The 18458-nt window shown below is 40.9% G+C and overlaps 1 protein-coding gene across 2 annotated transcripts in view; it reads right to left on the bottom strand.

Annotated features, from left to right (window-relative positions):
* Window positions 1–11476: 11476 nt before the first annotated feature.
* NGLY1 (N-glycanase 1) overlaps window positions 11477–18458 on the bottom strand; it is a 48149-nt gene continuing 41167 nt past the window's right edge. For both annotated transcript variants that reach the window (XM_038389668.2, XM_038389669.2), the window contains exons 11-12: window positions 15944–16121; window positions 11477–15119 (exon numbers count right to left, since the gene is read on the bottom strand). In XM_038389668.2, the coding sequence (XP_038245596.1) occupies window positions 14944–15119; window positions 15944–16121 (354 nt within the window). In that variant the 3' untranslated portion in view covers window positions 11477–14943. The remainder of the gene's footprint in view (window positions 15120–15943; window positions 16122–18458) is intronic.

Below are 18458 nucleotides of genomic sequence, written 5' to 3'. Positions count from 1 at the left end.
ATGTAGTCCCCTCCTTCCAAGATAAAGTCCCACTGGATAAGCTGTCCAATGCTTTTTCAGGCAGGCTGTCGTTCTCAGTGCAGGTCCTGTGTCACTTTCCCAGTGACTGACAGGGGAACCCAGGGCTGCCTGCTATTTTGGGTTCCAGCCCATGGACCTATGCCTAGCAACCTAGATTTGCTCAGTCTCATTTGCTGTACCTTGGGCTCCTTCCTACCCCACAGCTGTCTCCTTGCCTATCTCTGCAATTACCACTGGTGCTTCCTCCACCCCGCCATGCCTACTGCACCTTCTAGGCCTCTTGTAAGACTCCCTATTCCAGGGCTTACTCTCCCCCTGTCGTCCGATATTCACCCTACACAACCTACTTTTTGTGTGTTGTCTTTTATCTTTAGGTAGGTTAGTGGTGAAATAGGGTGATTTTCTTTCTGTTTAAAGGCCTTATACTGCAAGATTCTAACCAGGATAGTTCAGGGTGCTCAAGTCTAAAGGTTGTCTTTCTGGAATGACTTTTCTATGTCCCTCTGAATATCTTTTCTTTGCTTTGTGTTCTCCTTTTCAGTGTGTGCTGGGTTTTTTTTGTTTGTTTGTTTGTTTTTTTGTTTTTGTCCTTGATGTCCACTCAAGCTGGGGTGTAAATTTTAATGGGCACCACCGTATTGCACACCAAATGCCCTATGTGGACCCTGTTGGCATGCACTAAAAAGAACTTAGTGTATATTAAAGGGTCCACAGAGGCCAGTTAGTGCACAACATTCTAGTGTGAATTAGAAATGTACATCCCAGCTCTGGTGGACTAAGACACACGTTTTTTCCTACATGGTGCCTTTCTCCGATTTCTGTTCATTGTCAAATACCCTTCTATTTGCTGAACAACAAAAAATTCAATCTAAGTGATACATACCAGGATGCAATCCAGACTAATGTGTAGCTGTGTCACCCCTGCCCTGTAACTTGGGGTGCCCTTTACAATGCCTTGCTACTGTAGCCTCCAGCCTGGACTGCTCACAGTCTCCACCATGTAAGTCACTTCAAACTGTGACTATGCATGCTGCAGTCGGCCAGCCCCACCTCGTCTCTTACCAGCCTCCAAGATTACCACAGGGTGACCACAACACACTCCTAGTCCCAGATTTTCCCCCAGAAATGTATGTCCTGTACTGCTCAGTCCACTCCTGGACAGCATGAATATATTAAGTCCATTATTCATTTAAGGAAATAATATGCACACAACTTGTTACCCAGACACTCTAACTTGAACACACTGGATTAGATAAAACCATAAAGTTTATTTACTACAAAAAGAGAGATTTTTAAGCGAGTATAAATAATGAGGCATAAAAGTCAGAACTGGTTACAAGAGAAATAAAGATAAAATGCTTACTTGTGCCTTACCTAACCATATTAGATTCAAAGCAAAGTTTTTCACCACATGCTTTCAGCAATCTTACTGACCAAACTCTTTAGGTCCCTCCCCCAGGGTCCAACAACTGCTTTCTTTGTCCTCTTTAGGTGCAGTGAATGTGATGGGCAGGGAGAGAGAAAGGGGTATCTGCCCCTTCTTTTTGTAGTCCTGTTACCCCTCTGAAAAGCATTTCCAGCTTGAAGCATGGCAACAGGCAGTCTGTGTGGAAGGGAACTCCTAGCTGTTTCTTTACTAAGATGTAGATTTTTTGCTTCTGCCCCCTTTCCTCCCAAAGAATGGCCACTTAGCAGGTAATAGCCCATCAGCCTTGTTTATACCTGGCTGAGGCATCAACTTGCCCTTTGTCTCTGAGAAACTGGTTTAGCCACTCCCCAGACTTAGCTGAAAAACATACTTTTAGTCATGATTTCAGCTTATTTTTATAACTTCACATATGATGCTGCTACATGCATTTTATCATGATATTACAAGTCAGCAATTTGAGTCTTTAAATGATACCTCATAAGACATGGCTTGTACAAAATTTTTTACAATAGTGTATAGGTATATTCTGTATTCTATTTACAATAGTTTACAGGTATATTCTGTCACACCAAGCTTCACCAATGACTGGTAACTTGGAGGCTGGGTAAAATCTCCACTGCGTTTCTTTCTGTATCACTGACCTCACTATGTTTCCCATATATCATGGAGATGATGTGCTTCAGTCAGCATGGCAAACTGTACAATAAATAACAGTTTCAGAGTAGCAGCCATGTTAGTCTGTATTCACAAAAAGAAAAGGAGTACTTGTGGCACCTTAGAGACTAACAAATTTATTTGAGCATAAGCTTTCGTGAGCTAATGCATCCGATGAAGTGAGCTGTAACTCACGAAAGCTTATGCTCAGATAAGTGTGTTGGCCTCTAAGGTGCCACAAGTACTCCTTTTCTTTTTAATAAATAACAGTGTGATCATTGAAAGGACTCCAGGAAAAGTTATTGTGTGTTTATAATTGCTGACTCAGCATGTTTGAGAAAGAACTTGGTCACCCTTCCGTATCATACCAACTCTTATAGTTGCACAATTGCATCACTGAGTGAACCTAATTGTCAGATACCTAATTTTGTGGCTTCTTTGGTGTTAAGATTTTTCATCTCTGAGTCATGACATCCGTGTATTGATGTGTGTAGCTGGTGAACTGAAGGCTACATTCACCTCTCAGTGTGCATGCGTAACTCTCCTTACCTTTTAATGAAGACTATTAACATAAGAATGGCCATACTGGGTCAGACCAAAGGTCCATCTAGCCCAGTGTCCTGTCTTCTCATAGTGGTTAATGCCAGGTGCCCCAGAAGGAATGAACAGAACAGGTAATCATCAAGTGATCCATTTCCTGTTGTCCATTTCCCAGCTTTTGCCAAACAGAGGCTAGGGACACCATCCCTGTCCATCCTAGCTAATAGCCATTGAGGGACCTATCCTCCCTTAATTTATCTAGTTCTTTTTTGAACCCTGTTATAGTCTTGGCCTTTACAACATCCTCTGGCAAGGAGTTTCACAGGTTGACTGTGCATTGTGTGAAAAAATACTTCCCCTTTTGCAGATCATTTATGAATATGTTGAATAGGACTGGTCCCAGAACAGACCCTTGGGGAACATCACTATTTACCTCTCTCTATTCTGAAAACTGACATTTATACCTACCCTTTCTTTCCTATCTTTTAACCAGTTACCAATCCATGAGAGCACCTTCCCTCTTATCCAGTGGCAGCTTACTTTGTGTAAGAGCCTTTGGTGAGGGACCTTGTCAAAGGCTTTTTGATAGCTTTGCCAAGACAGAGAGAAGAATATATCAGGTCTGGAAAGCAATGGATGAGACTAAGCCTCCTTCCCTCTCCAAAAAGCTTCTAGAACATTCCCACATATTTTCAGAATTTTATATAACATATATAACATAATTATAATTTACTATATGTATATGTGTGTGTGTGTGTTATATAATATGTATATCATTATAGTATATTTCAATTATAAAATACAATATGAATATATAATTTCTAGAAGACTGCAATAGAGTAATAATATCATGCTTCCTTCATCTTCCAAAGCCTGTCCATGCTCTTAGAATGATTAATAACATGGAGGCTTATGCAGTGATGAGCTGCCAAAATCTTAACAACCAGTTCCCTATAAAAAGTTCTGATTTAAGGGATGTGCCCGAATATGTATTTTTTGTACCAACAGGGTTACCATATGTCCAGACGGCGATTTAAGAACCAAAAAGCCTGACCTGTCCAGGAAAATATGGATGTATGTTAACCCTGCCTAAAGTCTTTTTTTAAAAAGATGGGCCTGAACTAAGAAATGAGCTTCGTTTCACATGTGTGGGTCCCCGCCACTCCCTGGGTGTGTGCTAGGGTGACCAGATGTCCCAATTTTATAGGGACAGTCCCGATTTTGGAGTCTTTTTCTTATATAGGCTCCTATTACCCCCCCACCCCCGTCCTGATTTTTCACACTTGCTGTCTGGTCACTCTAGGGTGTGCACATGTGTGGGTCCCAGCTGCTCCCTGCCCCCCTCAAAGCAGGTGTGCAGGGTTACTTCCCTGGGAACTGCATGGCACCAGTGGACGTGTGGCCAGCTGCAGACAGGGGCATGGGGCAGGGCTAGCTGGAGGCAGGGAGTGCAGGGCTGGCTGCGGGCAGGGCAGAGGGTGCGGAGCTGGCTGGAGACAGGGCAGGGTCTGACTGGAGGTAGGGGCTGGCTGCGGGCAGGACGGGGTGCATGCGGCAGGGGCTAGCTGGAGACAGGGCAGGGGATGCGTGCGGCAGCGGCTGGCTGCGGGCAGGGCAGGGGGTGCGGGGGTGGCTGGAGGCAGGGGGTGTGGCAGGGGCTGTGCGGGCAGGGCAGGGGCTGGCTGCAGACAAGGGCTGGCTGCAGGCAGGGGGTGCAGCAGGGATTGGCTGTGGGCAGGGGGGTGCAGGGGTGGCTGGAGGCAGGGGTGGCTGAAGGCAGGGCAGGGTAGCTGGAGACGGGGGCTGGCTGCAGGGGTTGTGGGGGTGGCTGGAGGCAGGGGCTGGCCGCGGGCAGGGTGGTGGGTGCTCATGGGGAGAGCGGCTCGGAGCAGCCCGAGCAGGACACAGCCCAGGTCCAGCAGAGCAGCCAGGGACCCACCAGGCAGCATCGGGAGCCCCAGGGCCAGGGGAGCAGCAGCAGCAGCAGGGCTTGTGCTCAGGGCCAGGCGGCAGCCCACGTGGCTCCCACAGCGCAGCGCCCCCAGTGGCTGGAGGAGGAATTACATCACTTCCCGGCCAGAGCCCATCAAAGCCTCAGCGTCCCCTGGGAAGCGGGTTAACAACCGGTTCTAAAACTGCTTCAAAATTTAACAACCGGTTTGCGCGAACCAGTGCGAACTGGCTCCAGCTCACCACTGGGTTTATGTATATACTAATGAGCTTCTTTCTATTTTAGGGTTTTCTATAGTGCACCATCATCATAATATCTAAGGCACTTTTCTTTGTTTCACTTTGCAGTTCTTTAACTCTGAGAGTAAGATAACACTCTAGATTAGTCAAGAGATGTCAAAGCATGTCCTTTGAGAGATGCCAAAAATTATCATGCTGGACTTTGGGGAAATGGGAAATAGATCTACAGTAAATAAGATTTTTAATTTAATGTCTTGACTATAAGAACATAAGAACAGCTATACTGGGTCAGATCAAAGATCCATCTAGCCCAGTATCCTGTCTTCTGACAGTGGCCAATGCCAGTGCCCCAGAGGGAATGAACAGAACGGGTAATCATCAAGTGATCCATCCCCTGTTGCCCATTCCCAGCTTCTGGCAAACAGAGACTAGGGACACCATCCCTGCCCATCCTGGCCAATAGCCATTGATGGACCTATCCTATAGCATGGTGATGGTAATACAAAGCATTATTAAATAAGCTGGTCACTGTCTAAAAATAATTGATGTGCTTTCTTAGAAATGATTAGAACATAAATGGAAAGATTAGATTAAATTCAAAATATTCAGTGCAATTATGTTCAACTTAAAAGGGCTCTAGCAGAGGCTCATTGCTAACAAATGTTAAGACAGATCACATCGCTGTCATGTACAAAACATTCTAATGGTATCTTTGTTTTACAAATGGAGACATATGCTCTTTACATTCAGTGTGCTAGTGCGTCAGGATCCATTGCAATCCTATTATCATTACAGGTGGGGTTTCTTTCATTAACAAACTTTAATACTGTTTCCCAAAACCAAAGATCTAAGATATTCGCTAGAAAACAAAAACATTACTGAACCACCTCAAGAAATAAGAGCCTGCTTCCTACATAATTTAATTTTAAAATTTATTTCTGTAGCTTAAACTGGTTAATCCCCCCCCCCCCAACCCTCCAGAAACAAAACCTGGCATATGAAACATTATTTTTCCTAGACTGAAAACTTCTAGTTTTTGCAGAATGCAATGTAAACAAGCAAAGAGGAAAACTGGGGTCTATAGTGGTCTTGAGGTCTTGCTGAAACTGGCGTCTTGCTGAAACTGACTTGTGAGTAACCCATTGAGTTTTCTTCTCCATTAAATTCTGTTAAATCTTGTCATTTTTGGTGTTTTATAGTGTCATCGACATTTTAGTTAGTAATGCTTTTTGCTGAGTTTGAACATCTTTCATCTATCCGTTTACCAAAAGCTATTTGCTTTTACCAAATAGCTTGATTTTCTTGACATAATGTATTTTCAGCTATATGGTTACAATCTTCTGTTTGAATTAAAACCAAATATAGACGTGTTTTAGATAAGAGGGGAATTGCAGTACATGTAGAAAAAGATTAAGCTGAATAAATGGATGTAAGATAACCATAAATTGAACTATAGCTTCATTATAAATCTAAGTATCAAAATTAAGCTTAAAACACAAATATAAAATCCAAACAAAGAATCAAAATATTTGCTTGCATTCCAAAGGTGGGTTCTCAAGTTTTTGATAGAAATCACAATGCATGGGTTTGTGGTTTCTGGAGTCTGCTTGATTTTGACTTGACTTGCCACTTTGCCATTCCTAATCCCCACATCCCAGGATGGGAATCTTCCAAATTCTGTTGCTCTGGCTTCTTGTTGTTAGTCCTGTCTAGGCTCCCCAGATCAGTGCCTGCTCTTCTGGCTTCCAACACATTAACGACCCTGAGTATTTTACTTCATTGTTTTGTATTATCTTTCAGGCTGGGCTGAGCATTGAACATGACGGTAGGGTAGGCTCACTTTTTGGCCCTGTCTACCATTGCTAACACTGGCTCAGCTCCATCCATGTTCAACAATGTTGGGAGTTTCCATGCAGACAGCCACCAGTATTAAGCATCATATCATCTAACATTGCTCACAGTGCTTAAAACAGCAATGACAAGCAATGACCCCTGTAGACTAGGGCCCCAACCTTGCTAGCACTGATTGTGCTGGACGAATGTCGTATCATTGGGAAAGATTATAAACATGTCCCTGGTGTAGATAGGATCTTGTTCTGTTCCAGCAGTTTAATAGGCTTTATCAATGGAAGCACCTTAGAAAGTACAGTGACTGCAATAGCTTCATGAGCTGGGACAGTTCCAGAGATCTTTAGAGATGTATTTGAGATCTCTAACTGAAGTTTATGGGGAAAATGTATCAGAAGTCACCAGTCTATAAGGTGCTTCTTGATCCTCAATATGCTAGCCAGTTGTAGTATGGGTTTTTTCTAAGGTTTCACTACAGTTTTACAAGCTACCAGGTCATTTGTAGGACATACTGCCAGAATTTAAACATTTTGCTCCTTTAACTTTTAAACTTGAAGATAAAATGGCAATAGTTGTCTTGTCAGTCTATTACTACCAAATATAGTGATTTAACAATAGCTTTAGTTAGCCTGATGCAATTGTCTATAACTTTTTATATAGGAAAATAGGATATACGGAGAGCCAAATTAGAAGTAGAAATTTAAGACTATTGGATATTAGAGGAAATCCATGATGTTGAACCAATGCTAGGAATGACGGATTTATTTAAAAACTAATTGTATTTAATACATTTTGATATGTAGCAAATTGGAAACCCTTTTAAACGTTGAAAAAGAATATAGATTCTTAACATATGATGTATATCAGTTTAGTTTAGGCAACCCTAGTGTCAGAGATAATCCATCTCAGAAGTGCATGATGGATGTCTGATGTTGAGTGTTTGACTGTTTCTTCCAGGTACTTTGTATTTCAAGTCTGAAGAGAGGAATCCACGCTTCCCTGAACTGTTGACTCCTGCTAGAGGATCTTCTCTCACAAGTAAGAGTATTTAGAAAAAGCCCTTACCCCAGAACTCGCTACACAGAGAAAGAAAAGATATTTGCTAGTGTTTAAGCAGTACAGTGAAAATAGACCAACTGGGAGAACAGAAGGAGAAAAATGAGAGAGAGGTTGCCTTTAAAGATCTTTACTAAGGAAACTGCCCTGGTCAGCTGAAGAAACCTGAAATAAGATGCAGAGGAAAGATACTGAGGGGGAAAGAGAGAGAGCTGCAAAAGCTTCTTAGAGTTTTCACGGCTATAAAAAGCTGTGCTGCTGAGAAATTCTGTATAGATAGCAGAGGTTATTGAGAGAGGAGTGGTCTGCTAGGCCACCAAGTTCCAAAGCTGTAGCCTGGAACAGAACAACGTGACTGTCGATAAAACAGCATCTGAGAATTTAAGGGAGCATCTCAAATTTGATATTTGTTTGGTTGTATATTGTATTTTGTTGTCTGTAATAAGAAGTCACCACAGTGTGAGAACTAGACCATGTGGTTCAGAGGCTAGGTCATCAGATCAGTTTCCGCTCCTGCTGCTACCACTAATATGCTGTGTGAATTTGCTTAAATCACTTCTACTTGTGACTCAGTTTCCACATCTGTAAAATAGGGGTAATTCTTACTTGCATTTGTAAAGTGCTAGATGAGAGTTGATGGTGTTCCTTTCATTATCTGTCTAGCTAGCATACAATCCCTGTTCCATCATTTTGATTGCAGGACTTAAATAAAGATATTGTGACTTGGTTTCTAAATAGTCAACAATGACTATTTTTATTCTCTCAACCTCACTCACAGTTTAGATTCTGAGCTTTGACTAGACCCTTCACTCCTTACCCTATCTTAACATGAGGCTGTACAATTCCAATATGGAAGCTGGTCCTCATTAATGATCTACTAATGCATTAACTGAACATATGTCAGGAGACAATAACATTGCCACAAATGAGAGTGGGGAGAGAGATGGGGGACTCCTGGTAGCTGACAGTCATCCTCAATGGCCTTCAAGGGAATTTCCATTGGTTTTCATTTCATGTTGTCAGACCCCTGCTGATCGGTGTTTCCAGGTTTCAGCCATGGTATATACAGTCTGAGTGTCTGTTTTCATGTCATTGTACTGAGGAGACAAACATAGTTTATTTTCAGTGTTCTGCATTTCCTGATGTTCAGAATTTGGAGTATATTTTATTCTGAAGCAATGTGTGAAAAATCTTTTTCTGTTGCCTAATATGTAAAGGCAACAAAACATTATTCAGGATCAGCGGGGGTCATTTCCACTTTAGAGGATCACCTGCTTCTCTATGTGAGCATTTAAAGACACATCTACATGACAAATTTACATCAGAATAATTACATCCCTCAGGGGTGTGAAAAATCAACCCCCCTGAGTGACGTAGTTATACTGACCTAACCCCTCGTGTAGACAGTGCTAATTCAACAGGAGCATGTCTCCCATCAACATAGCTACCGCCTTTTGTGGAGGTGGATTAACCATGCCAATGGGAGAAGCTCTCCTGGTGTAGCAGCATCTTTGCTGAAGTGCTACAGTGGCACAGCTACACTGGTACACCGCTGCAATGCTGTATGTGTAGACAAGCCCTAATTTGTGTTAAGATCTGTTCCCTTGATTCCTGTATGCCTGAGTTTTCTCCCAGGTGAAAATTATTCAAAATAGTTAAAACCAAAACTGACAGTAAAGAGTTACAAAGCGATCTCACTAAACTGGGTGACTGGAGGACAAAATGGCAGATGAAATGCAATGTTGATAAGTGCAAATGAATGTATAGTGGAAAAAATAATCCCAGCTATTCATACAAAATGATAGTCTAAATGAGCTGTTAACACTCAACAAAGAGAGTCATTGTGGATAGTCCTCTGAAAAATGTGAAGTGGCAGTCAAAAAAGCTAATAGAATGTTAGGAACCATTAGGAAACGTATACATAGTAAATCAGAAAATATCATAATGCCCCTCTTTAAATTCATGGTACACGTACACCTTGAATACAGCATGCAGTTCTGGTCGCCCCAATAATCTCAAAAAAGATTATTAGAATTGGAAAAGGTACAGGGAAGGGCAACAAAAATGATTAGGGGTATAGAACAACTAGGAGGAATTAACAAGATTTAGGCTGTCCATCTTAGAAACGAGACAGCTAAGGGTGGATGTGATAGAAGTCTACAAAATCATGCATGGTATGGAGAAAATGAATAAGGTAGTGTTATTTACCCCTTCTCATAACACAAGAGCCAGGGGTCAGCCAATTAAATTAATAAGCAGCGTGTTTTAAAACAAACAAAAAGAAGTACCTCTTCACACAATGCACAGTCAACCTAAGTATAAGTGGGTTCAAAAAATAATTGGATAACCTCATGGAGGATAGGTCCATCAATGGCTATTAGCCGTCATGGTCAGGAGTGCAGGTGTCCCTAAACCTTCAACTGACAGAAGCTGGGTCTGGATGACAGGAAATGGATCACTGAAAATTGCTCTGTTTTGTTCATTCCCTCTGAAGCATCTGGTACTAGCCACTGTCAGAGACTGGGTAGATGGACCATTGGTCTGACTCAGTGTGGTGATTCTTATCATCTTATTGTCTGCAATGGGCTCCCTTCACGTAAAGTGCACCTGGCTTTTAATCAGAGCCCTACAAAATCTGCAGATATCCGCTTTAAATCTGCGGATATCCACATTGGCGGATGCGGATATCCGTGGACCATGTTTGCGGATTGTGGATCAGATGCGGATATCCTAGGAACTTACAGCAATGCAAGATATTACTTGTTGTTACTACTTTGGTGGCCACAAGTGACTGGCAATTCCACAGCCCAACATTGTTAATATTGTATTTTAACACAAAAAAACATATATTATTATGACAGGTTTCAGAGTAGCAGCCGTGTTAGTCTATATTCGCAAAAAGAAAAGGAGTACTTGTGGCACTTTAGCGACTAACAAATTTATTTGAGCATAAGCTTTCATGAGCTACAGATGCATCCGACGAAGTGAGCTGTAGCTCACGAAAGCTTATGCTCAAATAAATTTGTTAGTCGCTAAGGTGCCACAAGTACTCCTTTTCTTTTTGCGATATATTATGATCGGCTATAAAAAGATGTCATACCAATAAGGCAAATATTATCCAAGAGAGAGGGACTTTCTATTCAGGTTGCTCATGTAAGTCTTTGAGTAACAATGGCATTTAAAATTGCCATATATTACAAGTGTTAATTTGGCAATTTTTGTGCTTATCAGAAGAACCTGTTTGAAAAGATTACTTTTTTACATTTCTGTGATGCTTTGGAGGCAGTGTGGGTACGCCATGTAGCTATATAGTCATTTTTGTACACAATTACGTAGAATTCTGTAATAGGTTGAGGTCCTACACATATTATGATTTGGTCTTGCAGCATTGGAACCTGTTTTTTTTTTTTCTTTCAGTTCACATCCCAAACTCTTAAAAAGCCACGTAAGTGGTGACTTCCCTCTACACATGGCCTAACAATTTCCCCATTTAACTCAACCAAGAACACACACCACAGGTGTCACAAATTGATACCCATACTTTTGAAGCACTTCATAGCATGGAACCTTTTTTACCTTACAATATTTTAAGTCCATTCCAGCATATGGTTTTGTCACGGAATCATTGATGAAAGAAAGCAAGTGCTGTCACAGGAAGAAACTGGCATTTAAGTAAAAAAAAAATTCCTTTTTAATAAAAATTGATCTGCACTGAAATGGAGATCAGAAAAAGAAGTCATTTAAAAGAATTTATTTGCTAAAGAGTTCAAATTATTCTGCCTTACAAAGGGTGCAAAAGGGAAACAAGAGGGAGTTCAACATAATTTTTGTATTTTACTTGTATTTAATCTTTGGGTTTCCCTCATCAAGTCTTTCCTAAAATAAGTATTTCAACTGATTGCTATTGCTATAATAAAAATGAATGTAGTACCTGAGTTGCAGATGTATTGTTGATTAACGAGGACTACAATGTTTTAAATCCTCACTTCATTCAAACATTTTAATAGTGCACATTAACTGCTGCATTGCTTTGAGCTGATGGCTTTATTGAGCTATCCATAGCCACTGTTTTTTAACCTGAGATGGTCTGGACAACCCAGAGTCTAAAATTGTGTGTGAAAATTGAGCAGGCATTACTTTCATCTTACTAATATTAAATTTGATCCACTATCTGCTTACCCAATTACCAAATATGGTTAGGATTTTCTTGAATTCCTAATAAACCTCTCTTCATACTGAAAATAGAGGACTGTGTATCAATTTCTGACTTGTAATAACAACCCTATCAAGGCAGCAAAAATTCCATAGTAGTAAGAGTTTTATTGTCCAATATCACTAGATAGTCTTTTCTTGCTTATTGACTTCTAGTAGAATAGATGGCCAGGAACACTCTCTTTGCTTGTCTTATCCTCAAATCTCATAACTAAGATCTGGTAGAAACTGACTAAATGTACATGGTTACAACACTGCAATCAATTTTGTCAATTTTGCACTCGTTGAGTCTTCACATTTATTTTTCTGTAAAAAATTAGTAAATGTTTGGGGGTTTTTAAGAGCTCCAAAATTTCAAATTAGTTGTGAAATCCACATCTCACTATATATTTTATTCTTGAGATTATTCAAAAAATTTTACAGAAGTATCAAGGCAGCCATTTTGGCTAACAATCACGATATAAATCTTAAAACTTTTGTGGGGGGAGAAGGCTACTCCTCTTACTAATGCCCCTTGAGAAAAAGCTATGTTAAATATGGACTAATGCAGGGCTAAGAGGCAATAGGTTCCAAATTCAGAGTTACTAACTCCTGTGATTGCAAGTCTCTTTAAGGTTGTTTAAAAACAATTCATGACATCAGGGAACGCTGAGGATTTTCTTGTAACTCAACATTAACTCCCTGTGTGTGCCCTTTGCGAGTGACACAATCATTTTTGTTGCCCTTCCCTATACCTCTTGCTCGCCAGGGGAATGGAGACCTGCAGAGGAGTATGCAGTCTTCTGCGAATTATGTCAGCCTCCATAAATGAAGGAGGTTGTGAGGCTTTGCTCCCTCCAAAATACACTTGGTCCTCCAAACCCATTCTGTTATGGATCTGTTTGATAGGAAACTGATTTTTGGTTTGCCTGACATTATCCTGCACTAAAGGAATATTTCTGCTTTTTATTAGTTACTGATATAGGGATGCTTCCTCACTTCTATATCACCAGTAATCTTTTGTGTTACAAAACATTGCAAACCCTTTTCAATCTTCCTTATAATAAGCCCTGATTCAATGCCATTAAAGTCAATGGGAGCTTTGCCATTGACTTCAATGGGAGTTGAAGCCCATAATTTATAGAGAAATGGTCTTGTAACATGTCCACAAACTTAATCAATTTATTTCTCCTCTTTACTGTGTATTGCTTTGAGATCCTCATACCTACTAGTTTTCCTTACACCTTTGTAATTCTTGCTGCTCCTGCTGTTCAAGCAGAATGTAGAATATTCTACTATCAGTTTATTCCCTCTTCTTTTGCATATTTTCAATTGATTCTACTTTATTAGTTCTTTCAAAGTCTCCTATCTTCTGTACAAACCCTTTTTCTATATGGACTATTTCCTTACCGTTTAGCTCTGTCTTTTCCTGTATTCCTCACTATTAGAACTCTTTTTTTTTTTTTTTTTTTTTTTTTTGAAGCTACAGGTTCATCAAGCCATGATGTCACATTGTACTAGGTGAGTGCATGGGAGTATATGTGTGTATATTAATATTGTTCTGTTAGGTGGAATTCTGTGCATTTCAGTTGTGTTGAGTTGTTCAAGTGTTCCCTACATAGGGAGTGCAGAGTATCTCTTCCTAATCCCCTACAAATAATCAGTTTAAATCCTGAAGTCTCTTCTTAGTTTGCATAACTGCACAGGTAATAAGGTAGTCCATCACTTTTTAAAATCCCAACACAGTCCCTCAGATGTTTGTTGATTGTGTGTTGGGGGCAGGGAGGAGGAGACAGTTACACAATTTCTTAATAGTTCATGGAAGCTGTTGAAACCAAGCATTCACTCTCTAGTGGCTCATTATACTGCATCCACAGCACTCCCAGGCTACAACAGGCCCTGGAGCTAGACTAGGACTGAAAATGGAAGTTTGATCTCCTGGATGGTAGTGTTGGTTGTGTTTGGGGCAAAAAATTAAATACTGAATTCTGTGGTCTGAAAACTTAACGCATCAAGGGGGGAAAAAGCACCTCATGTACTTCTAGCACCAAATCTGGTGCATGTGACTCAGACTGACACAAGATAATAGCTTCTTAAAAAGTGATTATGATCTATCAGCTCAGTAAACAACTTAATAAAAAGGGGGATAAATATGGATTAATACAGTATAAAAATATGTATAACAAACTAGGCATTTTCCAGGATAAAAATTTGTTTTTACTCAATTTTAAATCTCTGTTTTACATGATAGACCATAACAGAATTTCTAGGTACATGTTGAACATGACTTTCACTTAAATGTATTTATCCAGTATACTATCATACTCCAAAATATGTTTATTACTTAGACCAATACACGCTAGGCCATCTTAAAAACTGCCTTCGTATTTATCCAAAGTTCCTGTTCTGGTATATCATGTAAAATAATATTGTAACTTTTAAAATGCCTAAATAGTATGTAGATTTAACCACAGGAGATGTTAGGGGCTAATATTATCCTTTTTACAAGTCTTTTAAAATTAAAAATAACATAACACATGCTGACTACCAGACAATTAAGTGCAAATTTTAACTCCAAATAACAGCAGAGATTGTGAAACAAACCAGCCCACAAATTCAAAGTTAAAACTGCTGTTTGTTCCTCACTCAGTTTTGCTTTCCCATAATTATTTCCTCTCACTATGAAGTAAGTTTAGGATGGAGCATCAATTGTAACTCTGAATATCTTAATTTCCATGTTTTGTGTTTTGGATGAAACACATTTTTACTTTGACATTTCCATATTTGCTATAAGTTTACACAAGAATAAACCTACAAAATTCCAATGTTTCTTTATGGTCCATAGTATAAAAAGTATTATTTTCACGATAGCCAAATTAAAACTGGCAAATGGGAAATAAAATGCCAGCAGTATGAACCATGGTAATTGACAATCAAGTCCTTACATTGTATCCACAGTATATTTTATACAATAAATCCCTGTTGCCAATAGCATTTCTCCTCTGTTTAAGTTCTCAGAGACCAATGAGTTTTATAATTATCTCCAAACAATTTTCTCCAGAGTTATTTAAGCTCTCTCTAAACAGCTGGGTGTGCTGCCATGCAATATCACCATCCCCTCCACTTAGTTCAGCTTCCAAAATAACTTCTGTTGCATCAGAGAAATCTGAATAGGAGCGAAGAATTTTATCTGTTGGGGGAGAAAAAAACCCCAAACAATTAAAGTTCTGCCACAGATAATTTATATTGCTAGAATACATGTTCAAGAGGCAATTTGTAATGAACATTAGAATCATAGAATCATAGAATCATAGAATATCAGGGTTGGAAGGGACCCCAGAAGGTCATCTAGTCCAACCCCCTGCTCAAAGCAGGACCAAGTCCCAGTTAAATCATCCCAGCTAGGGCTTTGTCAAGCCTGACCTTAAAAACCTCTAAGGAAGGAGATTCTACCACCTCCCTAGGTAACGCATTCCAGTGTTTCACCACCCTCTTAGTGAAAAAGTTTTTCCTAATATCCAATCTAAACCTCCCCCATTGCAAATTAAAGTGTATGACTTGCAGATAATCAAATATCTTCTAATTCAAATGGTGGAAAAAGTCCACTGCAAATTATTATTTATTATTTGTATTGTGGTAGTCTCCAGAGGCTCCAGTCAGGATTGGGTGCCCCATTCTGCTACATGATGTACAAATATAAAGACAATCCCTGCTTTGAAGAGCCCATATATCTCCTGTATCCACATCAGATTTTGCTAGATCCTAATTTTATTTTCCCCAAATATGGAAAAATGTGGCAGGTGGGAGCTGTATATTGATTGTTCTCACGTATTTCCTTATCCTTGGCAAAAAGCTTGAGTGGGGAAAAGGTTAAAATGCAACTGCATTTTAACTTTCTTTATTGCTTACGTTGTTTCTCCAACCTCCACTTCCCAGCGTACTAGTGCATTGTATTCGCATTAGCATGTATACCTCATGATTTAAAAAATAAAATCAATCAGATTTCACACTTACCTCCAGTCAGATCAACTTCTGCTATGCTGGAGCGCAATCTCCACCTTATCCTTCCACTATGAAATGTCTGACTGTTCGTTCTAATGGAAATGTTGTCTATTTTTAGACCGACTGACCCACACTCAAACTTCCAGCAGATGTAAGAAGAGGATGACCCTTCTTTTCGGGCTAAATAAACCTAAATGGAAAAACATCATGGTTAAGGTATTGAAAGATGGATGCTGAGCCCAGATCAAATGAAATGTCTTTATAAGGGCACTAAACCTTCACGTAAAAAAACTTAGTCTTTATTAAGTCATTGAAAAATAAGTTTGTACACAATAAAACTTTGCACAGAATCTCCTTCTAATACCTTATTCCTGTTTTTACCGTGATATTGGGTAGCTGTACATTTTCAGTGAAGTTTACTTCATTGAAATAGTAGGGGAAGATCTTTAATGTACTGCGTGGTATTTTAGCGACATAGACATGTACTGTTTTAAGTATGTAGGGTTCTGCTTTTAGGTAAATACAATGGGCCAGATTTTCCACCCTGTTTTGGCTCCTTTGCCCTTCTATGGTAGCACAAATCAGATGGGAAAGCTTGTGTAACAAATAAAGAGATGTGTGGGACTCCTCAACTGATGCAGCTGGCTTTGTGCCACCCTTTCTAGGCCTTGGCATGCCAGGAGTCAGAGAGGGGATGATTAGAGTCCACTACACTCCAGCAACCCCAATCACTGTAATGATCATTTGGGTCCATCAGCAGCTTAGAGTAGACCTAAAGTTTCCTGCCTATATTACATAGTCCCCTTATTCGTGCCTACCTGGTTATACTGCTACCCTTTACTGAAGGAACTGCAAGCAGTCTGAATCTAGAAGGATAAAATCCAGTTTACATTCTCACCGAGTGCAATTTTTTTTGGAAGATGGTTAGTGTAGACTGTAAGAAATAACCTGAGGATACAAGGTTTTAAAAATCTGATGATTTTAGATGAACAGGTTCTTATGTTGCTCCTTACATTGTGCTTATTAGCACCATGTGCTGAAGATAGTTCTGGGGGAATTTAGCCTATTAAATTCTAGTTTTCTTCAGCTAGTTGGGTCTAATTCTATGAAGTTTTACCTCAGGGACATGTTCGTTTACAGCACTGCAGTATATAAATAAGGTGGTGATTACTGCTAATAGGGGATACTAGCTAGAGGATCAGCAATCCACTTTATCTGCATCAGTTTGCCTTTCTTATCTTTCTGCTTTGCTCTGCACTTGGTATTTCTTTTTCTACAGCTGGTGGTGAGATCCATAGTTAGCTTTAGGGTAAAAAACAGTTACCTACCTTTTATAACTGTTCTTTGGATGTGTCTTCACATGTCCATTCCGATTTAGGTGTGCGAGTGCCCGAGCCACAGTTGTCGAGATTTTTTCCCTAGTGATATCCAACGGCCTGCGCTGGTGCCCTCTGGTGCAGCGCACTCATAGAGCCGGTATAAGGGGTCCCCACCAAGCCTGGGGAGGTCTGTCTGTTTGTCTTTGACTTTTTTTCATCACTTTCCACATGTTGTAATTATAACGACCCAGCAAGGCCTGCTGGTTCGCTATCCCCAACTGGAGTCCCCCCATCAAATAGGCCTTCCTACCCAGAAGGTCCATTTTCCTGGGCTCCTTTGGATTGGGGGTAAATCTTATCTGACCTTGATGGTCCTTTTTGTTGGCAGCCGCCACAATGAGGGACCCAAGAGGGGGATGAGAGAACAAGAACACACAGCCTTTTGCGGGCACAAAGTATTTTCTTTCTGTTCTCTTGCTGTGGTGGAATGGACGGCAGGAGTCTGCCAAGTGACCTTAATAGGTCCCAAAATGGATTTGTGTAAGGGCAGGGCCACCTTCGTAGGGGCTGTGGCCGACAGAATGTCTAGGAACCCATCTAATGGTTCCTTGATGACCTCTGCCTGCCAGGGTTAGAGGCCACCCACTTTAACAAGTCTTGGTGGGCCCTTATGTCGTCCCGCGGTGGGGAGAGCCCCTTGAGCACGAGCTCGTCCTCTTGAGATGATGAGGAAGAGATGTGCACTGCCATAGTGTCTACTGCAGCCTCTTCCCAAGGCACAAGAACTTGGGTGCTGGTACTGGTTCCAGTACTGGCATCAGTACCAGGGAGTATCCCTGCTTGACCGCTGGTGCTGGGACCTGCTCCGGCATCAGGACCAGTACAGGGGGTTGGCTCCAGAGTTTCCCTATGTGCCCCTGGTGCCACAACAGTCTCCGAGCGCAGCCAAGTAGGAGCACCATGAGCTGGTCCCTTGGCCTGGGGGAAGCCCCCACAGGTTCCAAAAGCCCCATTGTAGGGATGCCAGACACCATTGGCCCAGCACCTTGGGTCATCCATGCTTCCGACACTCCCAATGATAGCATTGTCTGCGGAGACTAACACAGAGTCTCCTTTCGGTGCCGGTGTCTTGAATAGTTGGATCCCGAGTCTGAACTTGATGAAGATGACAACGTATAGGTGGAGGACTGTGGTGATCATGGCGGGCC

The sequence above is a fragment of the Dermochelys coriacea genome, chromosome 2 (assembly GCF_009764565.3).
Source record: "Dermochelys coriacea isolate rDerCor1 chromosome 2, rDerCor1.pri.v4, whole genome shotgun sequence".
Classification (NCBI taxonomy): Eukaryota; Metazoa; Chordata; order Testudines; family Dermochelyidae; genus Dermochelys; species Dermochelys coriacea.
This window is presented reverse-complemented; position numbering and strand designations above follow the sequence as displayed.